Source organism: Triticum aestivum, chromosome 5D (genome assembly GCF_018294505.1).
Source record: "Triticum aestivum cultivar Chinese Spring chromosome 5D, IWGSC CS RefSeq v2.1, whole genome shotgun sequence".
Lineage (NCBI taxonomy): Eukaryota > Viridiplantae > Streptophyta > Magnoliopsida > Poales > Poaceae > Triticum > Triticum aestivum.
Window position 1 is genome coordinate 5952505 of NC_057808.1, and position 21935 is coordinate 5974439.

A 21935-nucleotide genomic window follows, 5' to 3' on the forward strand; every position below is an offset into this window, starting at 1 on the left:
AAATTCATTAGCTTCTTCTTTAATTTGTGAAAAAATCAAGTTGTTTTTATTCAAATTATTGTAAAATTTTCGAATCCACAAACAAAATTTCATATCCATAAAATTTTATAATAGTGATTTTTTAAAGATTTGGGAACGTTTTCTAGGTAATGAACCAGCCAAATGATCATGCATGCCTTGAACTACCTCAGCCTCACCAACCAGTAAACGGAATAGGCACTCATTACCCACATATATGACAAATCTCCATGAAAAGGATTGTGCATGCAGCGGCACAATCTTGCTGCATCACATCCCAGAGCATGGCGGCATGTGGACACACCACAAGTCCATGAAAGGGATTCTCATCATACAGAGGACAGGTTGGGGAACCGGTAGATGAGGCTGGTGTTTGCATAGATTAGTCGCCATGTGTATCAGCTGTGACCCCATATTTGACTTTGTATGTACATGTAACATGTGATTGGGCACCTATATCCATCATCACATTAGTATATTTGTTTCTAGGGGACACATCATGATCATCACCATCTGGAGGTTGTGCATTTAACTTGTTGCGCCTGCAGAATAGCGCTCAAGCATAATTTGTCCATCACAGAACTCGCTCGCTCTCTTTCTCTCTTGGCCCATCCATCCATGGCGGCGATAGGCGGCCACCCTTACTCGCCAAGTGACATAGAGCTCCCTGGTTTCGTGCCGCAGCAGCTTTCACCCCTCCAACTCGTGGTGCCTCTCATAGGCACTTCCCTCTTGGTCATCACGGTGATCTGGCTTGTCTCAGGCCGTGTCCTTAATACCGGTAACTACTGTAAACACCAAATTTATCCTTCCATCATACATACATACATACATACATATGTACTTTCTCCGTTTATTTTATTACTGTGCTACTAGGTTTGTCTTGCTTGAGTCAAATTTTGTAAAATTTATATTTATCAATATTTACAATACCAAATAAATACAATATGAAAATATACTCCATGATAAATCTAATGATATTAATACGGTAAGGTGACCGTTGGTACTTTTCTCTATAATAAACTGGATCGACGTAAGACAAACGTAATATGCGTAGTAACAAAGAAATGGAGAGATTGTTCCATGCAAATTAACACTCCCGGCCCATGGTCTCTTGATCTTCGTCTCTTCCAGGAAGATCAGCCAGATTATCCAAGGCCGACCGTTTGATCATGTGCTGGTGGGCAATCACTGGGTTGACCAACCTAATCATCGAAGCATCCTTCCTCTTCACCCGCAATTACCTTACCAAGGAGAGCCCCAGTTTTTTTGATGAAATATGTAAGTTCTGGCCGATTATATCCTCCCACCGTATCCATCATCTTGAAATGACGATCTTATTTTTTTGAGTAACTAACTGCATGAATGCTACATCTTCAGGGAAAGAGTACAGCAAAGCTGACTCCAGATATGCCTCCAGGGACACCACAATTGTCGCGATCGAAGTCATTGCGGTTTTTCTACGAGGCCCTGCATCACTTCTTGCTATGTACGTCTGCTTGTTACATTTTACGACTACTCATTTTCTCTTCATTACACTGTCTATTCCTGGCCGTAGTGAGAATATACGGTGCAACTCAATTGTATTCCTCAAAGTTGGTCACAATATATACACGAGATGTCTTGCGTGACAAGGAAACTAACCCTACCATATCTCTAGGAGTCAACTATACAAGCCTAGAGAAGATAGGAATAGTAGTACAAATATGTCACGTTCAACCCCCCCCCCCCCCCCCCCGGCCCCCGGCCCAGTCTTTCGGAGGTGCTCATAGGGGTAGGGTGTGCGTGTGTGCGTTCATAGGGGTGGGTGGTATGCGCGTGTATATGAGCGCTTATGTCTGTACTCATGTTCAACCCCCCCCCCCCAGTCGAAGCGCCGGCATCGGCGATGCAAAGACTAGAACGGAACTCCTGGAATGCAGTGGTTGAGAGCCCTTTGGTCATAATGTCGGCAAACTGTTGGGTGGTCGGTACATGAAGAACCTGGAGTTGACCCGACTGAACCTTCTCGCGGACGAAGTGAACATCAAGTTCAATGTGCTTGGTGCGCTTATGCTGCACCGGATTGGCCGCGAGGTAGGTGGCCGAAACATTATCACAAAAAACCACCATAGCTGTCGGGATTGAGACCCGAAGTTCGCCAAGTAGTTGACGTAGCCAACATGTCTCGGCAACAACGTTGGCGATGGCACGGTACTCGGCCTCAGCACTCGAGCGGGAGACGGTGGGCTGCCGCTTAGAGGACCATGAGATGAGAGAGTCACCGAAGAAGACGCAATAGCCCGATGTAGAGCGTCGAGTGTCAGGACAACCAGCCCAATCCGCATCAGTGTAAGCAAACAGCTCGGTGGAGGCGGAGGCACGAAGACAAAGACCAAAGGTCGGTGTGCCGCGAATGTACCGGAGAATGCGCTTGACCCGAGACCAGTGAACATCATGAGGCGAGTGCATATGCAAGCAAACTTGTTGCACGGCAAACTAAATGTTTGGTCTTGTGAGCGTGAGGTACTGAAGAGCACCAACAATACTGTGGTAGAGAGCGGCGTCAGGCTGTCCAGCAGTGGTAGAGATCTTCGGCTTGGCCTCGGCAGGAGTAGCAGCAGGTTTGCAATCGGTCATGCCAGCATGATCCAAGAGATCAAGAGCATACTGTCCTTGATGAAGAAAAATCCGAAGGCATCACGTCGCACATTAATGCCGAGGAAGAAGTGCAATGCGCCCAAGTCCTTCAGTTGAAACTCAGAACCAAGACGACCAATGATGTCGCGAAGTAAATCCGCACGAGAGGCAGTGATGACGATATCATCAACATATAGAAGAAGCATGGCGACATGATCAGCTCGATGAAGCACAAATAGCGACGTGTCGGAGGTGGTGCTGCGAAACCCAAGAGCAGTAAGAAATGCTACAATGCGTTGATACCATGCACGAGGCGCCTGTTTCAAACCGTAGAGAGACCGTGATAGCAAGCAGACATCGTCAGGCCGGGTGGGATCAACAAAACCAGTATGTACAGAGAACACGCTCCTGAAGATGACCGTATAGAAAAGTGTTGTTGATGTCGAGCTGATGAAGAAGCCAGTGACGGGAGGCGGCGAGCTGAAGAACCACACGAATCGTAGCGGGTTTAACGACCGGGGAGAAGGTCCCGAGAAGTCAACACCGGCACGTTGTGCAAAGCCGCGAACAACCCAACGAGCCTTGTACCTGTCCAGAGAGCCATCCGGGAGAAGCTGATGCCGAAATACCCACTTGGCGGTGATGATGTTGGCACCGGGGGAGGGGGGGAGGAACCAACGTCCAGGTCCGGTTGGCGACGAGGGCATCATACTCAGCGCGCATAGCCGCAAGCCAGTGCGGATCACTCAATGCAGAGCGCACCGAGCACGGCACTGGAGAGATGACCGTGACACTGAGATTGTGCTAGCGAGGGTTTGGTTTATGAATCCCGTCTTTAGCGCGCGTCACCATAGAGTGATGAGGCGGCGGAGGCGGGGGCCGAACCCGACGTCGAGGCGGGGGCACAACCACTGTTGTGGAAGAGGACGAGGACGAGGTCACGGGAAAAACCGCGGGCGACGAGGCGGTGGTCGAGGCCGTGGGCGACGAGGCGGCAGTCGAGGTCGCGGGCGAGGCCGCAGGCGACGGTGAAGAGGCCGCGGGTGGCGGAGACGAGGCCGCGGGTGGCGGAGACGTGTCTGCGGGTGAGACCGCGGAGGGTGATGACTGATGACGAGCTGGCGGGAGAGGCCACACAGCATGGGCGCGGGCAAGGCCGCGGCCAACGTGGGTGCGGACGGGAGCGCCGGAGAAGCGGCCGGGGACCCGGCCGAGACCCCGCCTGGGGGCGCTGCCAGGACAACAGAAGCTGGTGCCGAAGCCTCAGGGGCGAAGCCAGCTTCGCCTGAACCGACAAAGGAGGCCCCGCTGAGGGAGCCGAAGGGCCTGGCGAAGATGCATGTAGTCGCGGCGGAGGAAGCACAAGGGCTCCTCGAGGCCATCGAGGGGGAGCATCCGAAGATGGAGCCGTTGTCTGTGGAACCTGCTGAAAAGGGAAAACAACCTCATCAAAGTAAACGTGCCGCGAGATGAATACACGACGAGAGACCGGGTCGTAGCAGCGAAATCCTTTGGTGTTGGGTTGATAGCCAAGAATGACACAAGCAAGAGACCGTGGTGCAAGTTTATGTGGAGCGGTAGCGGTGATGTTGGGGTAACACAAGCACCCGAAGACGTGGAGATCGTCATAGGATGGAGGAGACCCGAACAGAAGATGATGAGGTGTATAGCTCCATCGTGGTTTGCAAGGTCGGATGTTGAGAAGAAGAGTGGCAGTGGCGAGAGCAGCTGGCCACAAACGTGCGGGCATGTGTGCATGGAAGAGCAACGCACGAACACTCTCATTGAGGGTGCGAAGGACACGTTTGGCACGACCGTTTTGTTGGGATGTATATGGACATGTAAGTCGAAAGATGGTGCCATGAGTGGAGAGAAGATGTCTAATGGCGAGGTTATCAAATTCTTTTCTGTTATCCGTTTGAAGGTGAGCAATGGTGAGATGAAAGTGGGTGCGGACGTAAGCATAAAATGAGTGGAGGGTGGAGGCGACATCGGATTTACGGCATAGCGCAAAAGTCCAAGTGAAATGAGAAAAATCATCTAAGATCACAAGATAATATGATAAGCCTGAATTGCTAGGCACTGGAGATGTCCAAACATCATAATGAATAACATCAAAAGGAAAAGTGGCTATTGATGTAGATGAAGGAAACGGCAAGCAAACGTGTTTTCCGATACGGCAAGCATGACAAGTATGTGCTGCTGATTTACTACATGAAAAAGGAAAAGTGCTCAAAATTTTGTGAAGAGCGTCGGTGCCGGGATGACCAAGTTGAGTGTGCCAAAGCGAGAAGTCGGCATGAAGAGTAACCGGACCGCCACTCGTTGTAGGACCGCAAGGGTAGAGATCGTCGGGGGAATCACATCGGTGCAGAACCCTCCGGGAGCGAGCATCCTTGACAGAGAAACCAAGAGCGTCAAACTCAACAGTGACAGGATTTTCACGAGTAAAAGTACGAACAGAGCATAGGTTTTTGATTAAGGATGGTGAAACGAGCACATTATTAAGAGTTAAAGAGGAGGAGGGAAACGGAAGGGAGGACGAACCGTGATGGGTGATGGGAAGAGAGGAGCCATCACCAACCACGATGCGAGAGTTGAAGGGATAGGGGGAGGCGCGGGAGAGGATACCGGGGTTGGAAGCCATGTGAGCGACGGCGCTGGTGTCCATGTACCAATCGCCACCTCTGCAGTAGTTTCTTGGCGAGGGCGCGACATGAAGAGCGAAGAGAAGGGCGGGATCCCAGACACCGCCGTGTGTCCCGCCGTATGCACCATAGGCCGGAGGGCCACCATATGCCGCCGGACCACTATAGGGCGCAGCACCACCATATGCCGTGGGCCCGGGGGCGGGCGCGGTCAGGAGCGCCTGATGAGAGGCCGGCCGCGGACCGAGGATGCCCGGAGCAGGAGGGCGAGGGACGGGCATGGAGTATGCATGCACAACACCCGTCCAGGGATTGTACCACGACAGCCAAGGTGGAGGAGGGGCGACCACGGTATTCGTGGGCGGACGCTGTGCCGTGTTGGAGTTGCGGGCCCGACCCCTGTGACCCCTCTTCTTGCGGCCACCAGAGGGGGCGGGCGCGGGAGGCGGGGTCGGAGCAGGAGCACGTGGCACAGTCGGGGCGGGAGGCGCGCTGGTGCCGGCGACGAGGTCGACGTGGAGCGCGGCGTGGGTCGCCTGTCGAGCGGAGTGATGAAGTCGCTTCTCCTCCATGCGAAGGTACGTGACCGCCTTGGCGTACGTCAGCGTGACGAGGGAGAGGTTGGCGGCGGACTGGCCGAGGTCGGGGTGGAGGCCTCGAAGGAGGTTGGTGAGGAGGACGGAGTCGTCGATGGTCATGCCGACGTCGCGTAGCTCGTCGGCGAAAACCTTCAGCCGCGTGCAGTACTCATCGACCAAAAGATCGTTTTGCTGCAGAGTGAAGAACTCCCCTTGAAGGAAGACACGGCGTTGGAGTTGATTGTCGAGGAAGAGGTCGCACAGCCGTGTCCACATGGCGTACGCCGACGGGTCACGGGAGTTCACCATGTTGAGGAGACCTGCAGAGATGGTGAGAAAAAGCCACTTGATGATGCAAGCGTCCACAACAAGCCACTCGTTGTCGTCCTTCATGTCGCAGAAGTCGACGCTCCCATCAACGTGCTCGATGAGACGGTAGGAGCGGAACAAGAGCAAGAAGTAGGTGCACCACGCGTTGTAGGATGGCGAGTCAAGGTCGAGGACGACAGGGACGTGGTCTTTGATGTGGAGCTCGTTGAGGCGGTCAGATGTGAAGATGGCGTCGGCGAAGGAACCAGCGTTGGAGGGTTCGGCTTTGGAGCGCGACATGGTGGCGAGGGAAGGGAGAGGGGTGGCGGCGGTGGGTTTAGGGTTTAGGTGGTGGCCGAGGAGGGAAGGGGTGGCGGCGGCTATAGAAGAACAATGGCAGGGGCACTAGGGTTTGGGGAGAAAGCGGTGGCGGCTGTGGGAAGAAGGAAACAACGACGGCGGTGTAGGGTTTTGCGTAGGAGGAGGAGGCAGCGGCTACAGGAGAGATAGCGGCGGCGGTGCTAGGGTTAGAGGGCGGCAGCGGCGGCTACGGGAGGGTGCAGCGGCTGCGGGTTGCAGAAGCGAGAGGAGATCCCGGTAAAACTGATACCATGTAGAGAGAATATGCGGTGCAACTCAATTATATTCCTCAGAGTTGGTCACAATATATCACTACTAGGAAAAAGCCTAGTAGTAGCGTGGGTTAAAAGCTAGTAGTAGCGCGGGTGCCTGCGCTACTACTACGGTGCTACAGCTAACTAGTAGTAGTAGGGCTGTGCATCCCGTGCTACTAGCACGTGTGTTAGTAGTAGCGCGGATTCGACACGCGCTAGTACTAACTATCTGTAGCGCGTGTCTGTGACCCGCGCTACTACTATTAATTTGAAAAACCCCAAAAAAATCTCGACCCCGTGCGTGCTGTCAATGGTGTCAATGGTTCGGTCGACGGCGCCGACGACCATGGCGACGGGGCGGCGGCGACGCACACGTTGGCCGGGAGCAGGGAGATCTCGGCCATGACGCGCGCCTTGTGGAAGCCGTTGAGGGCGGCCGCGGAGGCCAGCCCGGCGTGGGTCGGGAGCTGGAGGACCTGGATCTTGGCGTCGTGCGTGGGGAGCAGCACCTCGCGGCGGCCGTTGCCGTTGAGGTCGGCGAAGAGCGGCGGCGGGAGGCGGTCCACGTCGTGCTTGATCGGGAACCCGTCGTCCGACAGGTGGTACCACGCCTCCCGGAACGAGAAGTCGCCCTCGTGCTGCCGGACGAGGAGGGGGATGGGTCAGCTAGGGTTCCAGATCGAATCGGAGAGGGGGGAGGAGGAGGAGGGCTGACCTGGAGCGAGAAGAAGATGGCGAAGGTGGCGAGGAGGAGGATGCCGAGGTCGCGCTTCTGCATCTTGGCGGCGGCGAGGAGCTCCGGCGACCTCCCACCGGAGGGATCTCAGAGAGGGAGGGGGAAGAAAGCAGAGTGTACCAGCGGCGGCCACCGCTGGAGTACGAGGGAGAGAGGAGGAAAGTGAGAGAGGGAGAAAGTGAGGGAGAGAGGAGGGATTCGGCCGAGGATATGGGGATTTCACCTACCTCGTATTTAGTAGTAGCGAGGGCTATAAAACCGCGCTACTACTATCAACTTAGTAGTAGCGCGGGTTTGTACCCCTCGCTACTACTATGGCATGTCCCGGGAGGGCACGGTAGAGACCGCTTAGTAGTAGCGCGGGTTAAAAACCCGCGCTACTAGTATCAACTTAGTAGTAGAGGGGTAAAAACCCGCGCTACTAGTAAGTAGCAGTAGCGAGGGTTACAAACCCGCGCTACTAGTAAGCGTCTGCCTATAAGCTTTTCCCTAGTAGTGTATACACGAGATGTCTTGCGTGATAAGGAAACTAACCCTACCATATCTTTAGGAATCAATTGTACAAGACTAGAGAAGATAGGAATAGTATTAGCTCGACAAATTTGTCAGACCACCAGAAAGAATCCAGTTTTGTTTCTAGGCCTTTGATTCATAGCATAGGATATCATGAGAATAGAAAAATCATGGGAAGTGAGATGACATGCATCTCAAATTCTATAGGGAAAGAGGTGTTATTTGGTTCAGCATATATGATTTTTTTTCATTGAGTCTAAACTAATGTTTATCTTCCTTTGAAATACAAAGGGTTGGTTCTATCATGTACAAAAATAATATTTTATTCCTGCAAATCAGAGGGCTTCAAAGGAGTTTATCCTACCAGATTCCTATCATTTTGAAATTCCCACAAAATTCCTGTAAACGAATGGAGGCCTAAAATTCCAAGACATATTTCTGTCGTGGTTCTTGGTTGCATATACAGTTGAGTCCATCTTTAACATAAAACAAAACAAAAAGTACCAAATTAATGGCCAGCACACCCTCAAGCATTCGGTTTGCACAGCCAACACTCATTTACGTACTCCTGCATTGATGCTCACATTGACGCCTAATTACTCATCTACCATTTTCTTTTAGTTATTGCCCCTAACAATGGTGTACTTCGCCGATAGTACTAAGTGCCTTAACCTAATATGGTTAGAGGAGTATTTCCCTTCCCTATAGTTTTCTTATCAGCTTCCAATCGTCCATCGATGCATTGCACTAGATTATAGCATTGGTAAATGCATTGAAGACTAATAGATTAAAATTAAGCGTAATATGTACTTGCCATTTATAGATCAACCAGTAACCAACATGTGCATACAAAAACAAATCACGTGTGATATGTCCACATGCAACAATGGCGATCTATCGGTTGTGGGTTTTTTAAGATACAAAGTTCTATCAGGTACACGATATGTTTAAATATTGTTTGTAGATCTAGCAGTTGTAATCTACTAATAAATCGACGGTTCACTATATAAAAAACTACTACTCCCTCCGTCTAGGTGAGTAAGTCATCTTAGGTTGTGCACCGTGACCAAAGAGGAGGGAAAAACGAGAGACCTTAATATTTATTTGCTAATTAATAGCATACATGCAATGAACTAACCACTGCATGTCGTGTTTGTAGTCTCAAGTCATTAAAAGCATGCACACCCCTCATCTCTTATTGGTTGATATGTCAAGAAACAAGAAACGAGGCAGAAGTTAATGCACCGCGCCTAAGTGTTTTGGGATTATTTGGTTTTTGTAAGATGACTTACACACCTAGACGGAGGGAGTACATGTTTTATAGACATCCTATATCGTGTATAAATAAATAGTCCGTCTCCACTACCTATATCGTCTTAACATGCACACATGTCATCTCATCAAAGGCCAACCACAACATGTACTCCTTCCGTCCACGAATAAGTGTACATATAGAAATTTTAGAACAGATTATGAGTGGAGTAAAAAATGCATTGAGAAGGTGCAAGCCACCATCTCTCCTATTTAATTATCACATCCCAATAATCTTAAGTGTGTGTTGAAAGTGAGAAGACCATGTATTAAATGTTATTGGTCTTGATTACCGTGTGATGAGAGAAAACCATTTTTTTCTACTTTAAAGTGCATCGGGAAGATAGAAGTACCCTCTTTTGTGGACAAATTTTGAATGACAAACGTACACTTATTTGCGGACGGAGGGAGTATGAGATTTTTTTTCCATTATTAGTTGATCCCATGAACACATCCCACCTCACCACACATGACACCTCATCAAAGGTCCACTCAACAAGTCAAGATGCATGAGAAAGCATTTTCCATTATATTATGCAACTTACATTCAAAATATTTTCCGACTAAACATACTATTCATTTCTAGTTTTAGTTCATATATTATTAATACAACTATGCATTTGTTCATATAATTAAATAACTGAAATATGTTGCAATCGATTCATGCAGCAACATGCGGGGTATTCTCTAGTTTTTATAAATTTCAGCACATTTCTATATTTTCTTCCATTGTGCTTTATAGATTTTTAGTACTCCCCCGTCCCATAATATAAGAGCATTTTTGACACTAAAAACGCTCCTATATTATGGGATGGAGGAAGTACTAGATTAGATAGTCGGGCGTTTTGGTGACCGAGCTCCAGAAATATTCAAAATTCAAACTTTCCAGTTAAAAAAAACTCATAAAATATGCAAGTATGCAAGGATGAAATGTATATGTGTGTAAAAATTCAGGAGGACATATCTTGAAATGTGACCGGTACAAAAAAAAAACCCACAGATTCATGGACTTTGAAGACGAATAGTATCATGTGCTAAAAAACCCCATATTTTTTTTGCACAACCCTCGTTTCAACGTATTTCATTCTAAAAATGTACACACATGCACATTATGCCTCCATGTATATCTGTAATTTTTTCAGATTTTTTTTGAAACATAGAAATATGATTTCTGATAAACTTTGAAAATTGCAAATGGAGGCCTCCATGGAGCTTGGCCTCAAAAACCATTTTACGTAGTCCAGATAGATACCAGTAATTGCATCTTTTTTTTATTTTATCTTACCACAAGTTTTCTTCTTGCAGCTATGCTATTGCTTCCAGAAAGTCCTACAGCTACATTCTACAGTTTAGTGTATGTATGGGCCACATCTGCGCAATGTTGGTTTACTACATTACTGCCTACTTAGACGGCATGAACTTCTGCGTCAGTCCATTCTACTTCTGGACATATTTTGTTGGTGCAAACTCTCCATGGGTTGTGATTCCAACGCTGATAGCAATAAGGAGCTGGAAGTTGATAAGCCAATCATTTCATTCTTCCAAGGTGAATCAAGACTAAGTAAACCAACGCTGATAGCAATAAGGAGCTCGAAGTTTATACTAGCAATGTTCCGGTGATGTGTTTTCCGTGATACAATGATTCCTTTGTTTCAAGCACAATTGCAATCGAATAAAAAATTTACTTATTTTTTAAGAGAGGATGGGTCACTATGAACCTGTTGCTTTATTAAACTAGATAATTTCCCGCGCATTGCAGCGGAAAACTAAGCTAATAAAGAGTTTAGATGTAAACAATAAACAGATGGTTCCGAAATATTAAAACTACTAATGTTATGCTAGTGTGGAATGGTAATAATACAATGTAGTGCATGGAAACAAAAGGTGACCGTAGGCAGAGGCGATTGTATAAAGAAGTCGAAGATGCTTATTTCCTTCTGATCAGCTGAGCTACACATTAAAACAAACAATATTTGCTTGTTTTTTTCTAAAGGTTGCAACCGCTAAAATGCATGTAACACCTCAAAAGATTTATCTAACTCTAAAAAAAACATTAAAAGGTAACACTAAATGAATCTCTATTGAAGCACATGGTACTAAGTACTCCATTCGTCTTAAAATAAGTGACTCAACTTTGTACTAACTTCAGTACAAAGTTAGTGTAAAGTTGAGTCACTTCTTTTGGGACGGAGGGAGTAGCATATTAGCGCCACATTGTTTTTGTTTGTTATTCCTCTTTCCATTGCGTGGTTAGCCAAAACGAACAAAGCAATTATATGATAGATCAAGAGTTCTAATTCATATGAAGTATCCAAACTTACAATTGACATTAGGGAAAATACAAACATAGAAAGATATGTCCCGAAGTATTTTCTTCTTGGTCCTTCATGTAAAATTAAGTCTTGGTCCCCAGGAGAGCCAAGCAACTCCACAATGAAATATTACGTATAGTTGTCAACTGAAGCTCATGAGAAAATAATGACAAAACAATGCATCCATTTATATGGCATCAGTGTATTACTTGTGGTAATGTGCTACTGTAGAAATGAAAAATCATTACGCAAAAGCAATATATATCATAGGAACCAACAAACCTTTTGGGAAAACATTACAATAGTATGTCTATTTTATATTTATCTGCTATGACAGACAAAAAATCATTTGCAATAATAAATTTACATTTGATATTTGTGACACAACTATGCCAGTGCAAGAAATACCATGTACGTGAGTAATCATATGATATACACTTTATTATCTTCTAGAGTGCAATAAAATGTAAGTTGAACATGGTACAGAATAACAGGAATAGAACATTAGAATTACTATGATGCATTCCTGTTTAGAACAGGCCAAATCTATCATTTTAGTTGCCTTGCTTGCAGGCATTTTTCTGTACGGTGGAGGGCAACCATGGCGACCTAAGAAATGAAACTGCTACCTGCCAAAGGGATGCAAATAATACAATAGGTTGAGACAAGTTTCTTCAAAGAGATAAAAGAATATTAACTGGTCCCTGCTCAATCTACATGGGCATTCCCACGGTTCCAACTCTCATATGTGTGACGAATAATTCAATAGACACCAAAATATGAATATGCCTCTTTGACTTTATGATATCTAATCAGTGAAAGAACAAAACACATTATCTGCGGTGATGTGCGAGGATATGACCACGGAAACAATTATGCATATGTAGGTACTGAGAGATTCATTGTATTGCCATGATTGCAAATGACTAGGTCAGAAGTTTTTTCGAAAGAAAAAAAAAGTACCGAGGGGTTGACTGTATTGGCTAAAATTGACTTTGGGCCCACACTAGGGACGGGGATGCCAAAGTGCCTCGTCTTGTCGCCTGGATCAATGGATCTCAATGTCGGCCGGACGCCGGAGTGCCCTTCCATTTCCTCCTCCATGTCATTCTCCTCGCGCCACCCCTCACCGCGCGTCACTTCGGAGTCAGTGAGCAATGGACGTGGCAACAGCCGACGGCACTACGCCGCGATTCTCCACCTCGCTGTCGTCTCTCTCGCTGGCGGCAGCCCTCCACGCCGCCGCGCTCCTCCTAGGTATGGTCCTCGCCCCCTCTCATCCACGCATGTTCAGCCAACGGCAACCCGGATTCTTCCCGCAGCGTGTTCGACAAATTGTCCGCGCAGGAGCAAACGGTCTCCACACTTGCCCCGCTGGCCAGGGCCATGTCCGCACTTGGACAATCATTTGGAGAAAGGCGTCAAGTTTCTCCAGTAGGAGATGATGATGGTGCAGGCTGCCCTTTGCAAGGTGGCCGAGGTGACTCAGGACGAGCTCGATGCGCAGATCAAGACATAGGCAGGAGAAGTGAGAAAATTGTCATACGACATGGAGTATGTTGACGATTCTATGTTGCGCAAGATGGAGAATGAAGACTGGCCACAAGGAATCACAAGTAGAGTCAGGAAGTTCATCGATGTGATCAAAAAGTTATTTCCTCATGGGCAATCATCTCCTCAAATCTTCGAGGCCATCCAAGAAGCCAAAACCTCGCCAAGGACTTGAGAGAGACATACGTCAAAGGTACGAGCTTGACATGCCTAGAACTAGCGGTCTGGCTACCATGATCCTCAGTCCTTATGTGATGATGGAGATGATCGAGGTTTTCTCAAGATTTATAATATTTCTCAAGTTATTAACTGAGTGTGGTTATTAATAAGCTTCATGCATGGGAACCAGGAGGGGGGCCCTTGCCCCCTCCCTGCCCTCACCCCTTCCCCTCCCATAGTTAGAATTATTTTTTCAATAACAATATACTAGGCTTTGTAGACCCGTTCATAAACATCACAGAAAAAATATTGTTTGGCGTAGTCTTTGCACTATAGCCAAAGGAGGGAACCAGAAGCCCCCCTCCTACGCAGAAGCAGGACCAGGCGCATGTGACGAAGCTGACCGTCGGCAGACTCTGCAGCTCCAGGTGTCAATTGCATTATATATGGACGCCCAACTTTGTTTTCCAGATAATGTTGTTTGGTTCATTGATTTCATCACATAATTCAATTAGTTACTAGTTTACTACTTACCATGCAACAACTGTCTGTTTGGTTTACATTGGCTTGTTATTAGTTACCACGTAATTGGATACGACTATTCATTGCCGATTAGGCCCAATATCTACCATAATGAAAGTTATAATGCAGCTCCCTCCCTAGGATTTCCACTCAACCACAACTTCCTCTAGGCCTTTCTTGTGCATTGACCGCCATGGCCATCCCAATCAATCCCTCCTCCATGGAGCAGCATGGCCCCGGACAAGAAGGTTAGCATGAGTTGAGACCGGCTCGGTTTTGACATGCAAGGAGGCGCTCGGTCTGGTTTCAAGCAAGAAAGCTATGCAGCGGACATGTTTCTAAAATATACTATGAATATTATTTTTAAATAAATATGAGATTGTATAGTTCCGCGATGATACTGCGAACAATTTTTCTTATACATAATGGCCATTTTTCAAATACATGAATAAAATTTTGGAAATACACGACGGAAATTATTTAGAAACATGAACTTTCTTAAAATGCATGATGAACCTTTTTCAAAACAAGATAAATATTTTTTAATACATGATGAACATATTTTCGAAAAGTATGATATTTTAAAATATATGATGAACATCTCTAAAAATATGACGATGGTTTTAAACACTATGCACATTTTATAAATTCGACTATGAAACAGAACCGGAAAACAGGGAAAAACAGAAACATGAAAGGAAAAAATAAAAAGGAAAAAAACGAGGATTGTAAAATAAATAAACCATATTAAAACAAAATTAATGTACAATTTTTTGAAAGTATGTGTTTTTTAAATACACGACAAACTTTATTAAAGGACAAGCCTAATGTTATCTTAACACATGGTGGCCATTTTTTAAATACATGCAAAACATTTTTTTTACAAAATATGAGATGAACTTTTCAAAAAGACATACCGAATATTTTGAAAAAACTCTAGGAACATTATTTTCTACACACAATAAAAAATGGGCCCGAGAAAAAAAAGTAAAGAAAAAGAAAACAATTAACAGGGAAAAGAAAAAGGTAAAATCCGGCCTAGTCCACGAGAGAGAAGAGCACACAGGGAAAGACATATGAAAGAAAACCGGTTGAGGAAGCACGTGTAAAGTGCGATGGCAAATCGTATTTGGCATTTATGCGTGGATTTTTTTTGAGAAAACATTTATGCGTGAAATGTGGTAGGTAGCGCTCACAGCCCCCTCTACACATAGTTCCTATGTGGGCTGGTCCATGCAGGGTTTTTTCTCACCCCATTTTGGAACCCTCTAGAAGGTTCTCCTATTTTCTGCGACGTCCCGTGTGTTTTTCAATTCAGTTTTGTTTCTTTTTTTTTGCGTTTTTTCATTTGTAGTTTTTTCATCTACATTTTTATCATGAACTTGAACGAATTTTCAAATTCGTTAAGGGTCTCGAAATTTTTGATTTTTTTTCTGAATTTGTGAACAGTTTTTCCACACCCATATTTTAAAAACAAATCAGGAGCTATAATTAAATCTGTGAATAAATTTTGAACTCATTATTTTTTCAAATCCAAAAACATGTTATCGTATCCATGAACTTTTTATATTAGTGAACTAGTTTAAAATTTTAGAAGATTTTTCTAATTCATTAACATTTTTGGAATTCATGAATATTGTTTCAAGTTTGTGAAATTTTATTAAATATAAGATCTTATTTTGAAATTAATAATTTTTTAACTCAATAAAAAAACCGAGGGGTCCATTTTCTCTAAACTATCAGCTAACCGAGAGATCGCAGCGATGCGACGCGGCGGAGGAGCCGAGAAGACGAGGCACGAAAAAGAGCCATCCTCGGTAAAGGGAGCCAATAGGAAAGAGCCACGTTGCTACGTCCTGACATCCGAGTCTGTACTGTGCCGAGAGTCGCTCTCGGCAAAACTTATACGTTTGCGAGTGGCGGCAGCTCTCGGTAAAGGTGTCAGGCGGCTGTACAGGTTGGTATCCTTTACCAAGCGCGCCTCTCGGTAAAGGTTGTATCCTGCTCCAAATTAATACGCTTTGACGAGAGCCACACTTGCTAATGTTAGGCGGCTCTACCTGTTGGTATCCTTTACCGAGCGCGCCTCTCGGTAAAGGTTGTATCCTGCACTAGTTCAATAGGCTTGGCCGAGAGCAACACTCGGTAATGTTTTGCCCAACAGTCTTTGTTTTTTGCGTTTTTGTTTTGTCCCTGCAGCAAAACATATACAACAGCAGCATATAGTGCATCTCACATAGAACATCTCACATATAAGCATCATTAAACAAAAAAAACAATGCTTCTCAAGAACATACCACATAAAAGCAATAATGCATAAAAGGTGCAATAGTTGTCAAGCACTCTTATAGGCTCTTATGCAATCTAAAGGCGATGGAAATGATGCCTCTCCTCCTCCAGCAGCTTAACCCAATGGAAATGATGCCCCCTTCTCCTCAACGCGGTGTATGAAGACGTGAACTTGGTTGTGATGTCCATGTATTTTGCAATATGAACTTGTATGAAGTTGTATGAAACATTGTCCTATGTAAACTACTTTGAGTTATGCTTATGTGAACTACTTTGAGTTATGCTAATGCTTATGTGAATTTCTAGTTTGAATTATGTTTATGTGTGTGATGTGCTCGAGGAAATTCTAGGCACTCATTTGATATGATAATATTTTCTGCACTGAAAATATGGCCAGAAATCTATTTAGTTGATTTCACTTGCAGGGATAAGACAAGAAGGGGTTCAACAAAAGAACTATGGGACATATTTCCGAGAGCAACACTCGAAAAAGCTCACTTTCCTGAGTGTGGCTCTCGGAAAAGGGGTCGCCTGACACTGACAACGGTAGTGCCATTCTTTTCCGAGGGCCCTCTCGGTAAAGAGTGGCAGTCTGAAACTTAAGTAATGGCATTTTGAACTTCATTCATTAAAATACATGAAACATCAGACACGAAAAGATAGTGGCAAAGAAACACAAAAAAAAGGAAAATAAGATGTGGGCTACATATTACCGAGGGTCGATATCGGGCTCTCGGTACAGGTCCTAACCCTAGTTCAAGGGGTCTTCCCCATTTGTAGTCGTGCTCGATAAATATGTGTTATTCTTTTTGTTGTTGTTTACCATTATAGTTATACATCACCATTATAGTTAGACATTATTGTGATGGGGTTTTCCGGCCCTGCGCCCTTTCAGTGGCCCGGACGGTCTACGGCGTTGACCGGCACCGAGAGGGGGTAGGGGTTGATGAATACCTGCTTCTCCGTGTTATGATAGGTCATTGTGAGATGCTAGACCAAGTTTTAGCCCATTCCCTCACATGATCGCCCACCGCCGGTTTGATCTAGGTGACAGACGCAGCTAGTCCTCGATGTTCAGGCCTGTGCATGTGTCTTGCTTGTGAGGCATCTTCCACGTCAAGGATGTGCATTGGGTATTCTTACACCACACACCACCCTTTCATACATATGCCTTGGCCACATGCATGTAGGGCCAGTTGCCGCCCCCCCCCCTCGGGCGGCTTCCCGACCGAGCACCCAGCCAGTGGCCCCGGCTGTCTATGACGTTGACCAACACTGAGAGGGGGTAGGGGTTGGTGATACCTGCTTCTCCGTGTTACGACAGGCCACTATTTTCATTCTTTTACTTTATAGTGCTTAATTAGAAGTTGAGATTCGAAAAAATCTAACCGGCAACAAAAGTCATCAAAAGTCATGGCATTTTGAAACTTTAGTAATTAAAAGACATGAAATATTAGACAAAAAAAGAGAGTGGCAAAGAAACACACACAAATAAAAGGAAAATAGGATGTGGCCTTTGTCGAGAGTCGATATACGACTCTCAGTAATAGTTGCCTTTACTGAGAGTCACTCTCGGTAATGGTCCTAACCCTAGGTCTACACATCCTTCGTTCGTAGTCATGCTCACTAAATATGTGTTATTCTTTTGTTGTTGTTTACATCTCCTTTATTTTCCTACATGCTTCGCAAAGCACCTTACCATTATAGTTAGACACTACCGAGATGGGGTTTTCCGGCCGTGCGCCCTTCCGGTGGCCTAGACCGTCTACGGTGTTGAGCGACACCGAGAGGGAGTAGGGGTTGATGAATACCTGCTTCTCCGTGTTAGGACATGTCTCTGTTTTCATTCTTTTACTTTATAGTGCTTAGAAGTTGAGATTTGAAACAATCTAACCCAAAACACAAGTCATCAAAAGTCATGGCACTTTGAAACTTGAGACATTAAAATACATGAAATACCAGACACAAAATGAGAGTGACAAAGAAACACACACAAATAAAGGAAAATATGATGTGGCTTACTCAGTACCGAGGGTCGATAACCGGTTCTCGGTAATAGCTGCATGTACCGAGAGCCCTTTCGGTACATGTCCTAACCCTAGGTCTAGTGGTCATCTCCGTTTGTGGCCGTGCCCGGTAAGAATATTTCTCCCTATTACAAGTATCTCGTTCTTTCCTGGCCTGATTGATTTACTTGCCACTAACCAACAAATTAGCCAAGGATAACTTCGTCCCAAATCCTCTATAATTTTGTGCCTTGGTCACCGTGGCAAAAATAATACATTTTACATAAAGGAACAGAGGGAGTAGTGCTTAGAAGTTGAGTTTTGAAAAAAATCTAACCCAAAACACAAGTCATCAAAAGTCATGAAAGTTTAAAACTTTAGTCATTAAAAGATATGAAATATCTGACACAAAAATAGAGGGCAAAAAACACACGAAAAAATAATAGGAAAATAGGATGTGCCATATTCTGTACCGAGCGTCGATAACCGGCTCTCGGTAATATGGAAAGAAACTGACGGAGTCGTTAGGTGCGAACAGGCATGCCACGTGGCTACTCTTTGCCATGTGGTGCTCTCGGCGTCTGTACCGTTTGTCGGGTGTAGTCTCTTCGCCGTGACTATGTTCGGCGACATGGGCTAGTTGTCGTGAACCCACTATTGTCGAGCGTGGCTCTCGGCGTACCGAAGTTTGCCGAGTGTCTGTAGTTTGGCTCTCGGCGAAGAGCCGCACACCCGACATATACGAAAATTTCAGTAGTGGTGGGCTGAGACCACATAGGACGCATCATTTATCCTTATCTGCATCATCATTGCTATCATATGCAGATGTCCTACATGTATATTATATTTTAACGGAAACACACATGTGGTTAAATGAAGTACGGACTTAGTTTAAGTAAGGGATTTAACGCAAGCAAACTACGTTTTGAAGAGTGTATTAATTGGCAAATATATGAAACCGCAAAAATAAAGTGAATGTCTCTTTTAGATGTTCCTCTACTTCTTGCAATATGGGATCACCAAGGCTCCACATCTTTGTTGGCATTAGTACATCAATGAGGAAATTTACTTGTTCATTGCGAGTTGTGGCATCTACACCATAAAGAACTTCTTGGCCAAAGAGGGAATGGTGACCTCAGCGAAATTACCAAAGCTAATCTCTGACTCTAGCCCTTGGAAGAAATGAGATGAGACCTCTGGTCCAACCAAAAAGGTTATCTTTGGTCCAAACAAATTTACCTTAATTACAGTGCCGACCCTTGTATACAGATCATTGATTGTAACTCAAAAACCCTTGTTAAAAAGCGAAGGCAAGAGTGCAAGGACATTCTAAAAATGGTCTTGTGGACAACAGATGGGCGTTGCATTTCCATCTTGAAATCTTGGTGGCTAGAACAAATATGAAAAAAAATTTAGATATGGCCAACCATGTGGCTCTAGTTGCCAGAGCCAGCCAACTACGTACCCGATATGTCCGGCGCTGCAAAAACAAGAACATATATCGAGGTAGTAAGTCAGATATGCATATATCCATACAGGTAAATTTAGTGAGTGACAAAGCTGAGTGGGTTCAATTTGTAAGGTGATTGACATTTGCTATTTCTTTGATTCTCAGTTTGTACACCGCAAGAATGGAAAAGAAACCCCAAGATTGTGCTTATTCATACAAGACCATGGTTTACTTGTGGATCAACTGCCTGTTGGTTGCGTAAAGGACCTTGTTTGAGGAATTAAACTCTATAACCCCCTGCCCCCACCCCCCACATAAAAAGACCGTGGTTTTTTTCTCGTTTGTTGTTCTTCTTTGGACACCGAACATCAAAACTAGATATTTTTTTACATCACTGAGATTACATATGTAATTCATGGTGTTTTCCCATTTGGTGTGCGTGCGCATGATAATATTAGGAATAAAACTGTACCATCTGAAATTGGAGTTCTTTAAATTAGAGCAACAAATGCAACATTTTAAAATATGTATAGGCATGATGTTTTGTTCTGCTTATCTATTACACAGTGGCCAGGCAACACAACATCAATACCGGTGTTTTGTTTCCATATATTCAATTTAGAACAAAATGAACTAAAACTTTAATAGTTCTCAACTGAATTTATTGTTCATTTGGTTGAATTAGAAAAGGTCAGAGGGTAGCCTGAGGGTCACAAATTTGCATTCCTATTTGCATAGGAGAAGGCACAAAACAGAGCTCTGATATAGTTCTACTAGTTTCGCAAACAAAAAAAATTTATACGTAAGGAGTAAGCTAATTAAGGGAAATTAGAGTTTGTCCTCGATATGGTTGAAGTTCATTTCGCAGATGTGGACATGACACAACAATATGTTGATGGTATGAATAAAACGGTTGATCGGGCACCGTTTCTGCACGTACCAATTAAGTTACTAATTATTTTTTGCAGTAATCAGAAACGCCAGGCAAAGGGGGAAGAATCCCTCTCTCTTAACCCATTGGGACAAGAACTCTCTGTTAGACCACATGTGTGTGTATGTAGTATGCCTGTGTATGTGTACGAGTAGAGTACATGTGATCGTGTGCGTGAGTTAGTGGCGCACGATCATCAGGAGTGGCGCACGATCTCTCTCCCTGGAGGTCTCTGTAAACTGTATATATGCCCCAGCCGATGAGCTAATCGAAGTGCGTTGAAACTCATAGCTAAACCTCTTATCATGGTATCAGATATCGGCGACCGGACCAATCCCTTTGCTCCGGCCGGCGATCCCGCTTCCGCCGCTATGGGTGACAACCCTCCTTCCTCCCCTGCCGCTGATGGCTCCGGCGTCCCTGTCGCCGTTGCTCCGGCCCCCACACCACCTGCCCTCCCGCCCGCTCGCTCTGTCGCTGGCGTTCCTGCTCTTGCGGCCGCTTCGACGCCGCCTCTGACCACCGTCTCCCCGGCGGTTCTGCAGACCATCCACATCCGTCGTCATGTCCCCATCACCCTCGATCTGCTCGCCGGCAACTATGCGCAGTGGCGCCGCCACTTCGAGGCGATCGGCATGTTCGGCCTCCGCGATCACGTGGACGCCGAGGCCGTACCGCGCTTCGACGACCCTGACTGGGCGATGGCGGATCACGCCGTCGTTCACTGGCTGAACACCACCGTCGCCCCCGACCTCCTGGACGCCGTGATGGCGGACGACGACACCGCCCTCACCGTCTGGACGGCGATCGATGGCATCTTTCGCGACACCCAACTCGCCCGCGCCGTCTACGTCGACGCCGAATATCATGCCGTGGTGCAGGGCGATCTGACGATCATGCAGTACTGTACTAAGCAGAAGACGTACGCTGATCAGCTCCGCGATCTGGGCCAGCCGGTGTCCGAGCCGCGCCAGGTCTTCCATCTTCTCCGAGGGCTCAACCGCCAGTTCCATGGCGCCATCCCCCACAGCACGTCGCAGTCGCCGCTGCCCTCGCTCCTTCAGACACGCTCCTTCCTGCTTCTCGAGGAGCATCGGGCCGAGCAGACCGCGCGTCTTCAGGGCGCCCATGCGCTCTTCGCCGGGCGTGGAGCTGCTTCGCCCTCACCACCCGCTGCACCTCCTGCTGTGCCTGACGCCACCAGCGGCGGGCGTGCGCGCGGTGGCCGCGGGCGTCGCCACGGGCGCGGCAACGGCACGGGCGGCGCCCCGTCGCAAAATGCGCCGCCTCGCGCACCTGGACTACCTGCTCCGGCGCCTGGCACCAACTCGTGGACTGGCCTCGTCCAGGCCTGGCCCATGCCGTGGCG

General features: G+C 46.2%; 1 protein-coding gene across 1 annotated transcript; it reads left to right on the forward strand.

Annotated features, from left to right (window-relative positions):
* The first annotated feature begins 584 nt into the window (after positions 1–584).
* Positions 585–11042, forward strand: LOC123124072 (probable 3-beta-hydroxysteroid-Delta(8),Delta(7)-isomerase). The gene is made up of 4 exons (XM_044544775.1): positions 585–799; positions 1153–1299; positions 1399–1507; positions 10652–11042. The coding sequence occupies exons 1-4, from the start codon at positions 637–639 to the stop codon at positions 10905–10907; spliced, it is 675 nt and encodes a 224-aa protein (XP_044400710.1). The 5' UTR covers positions 585–636; the 3' UTR covers positions 10908–11042.
* Positions 11043–21935: the final 10893 nt, after the last annotated feature.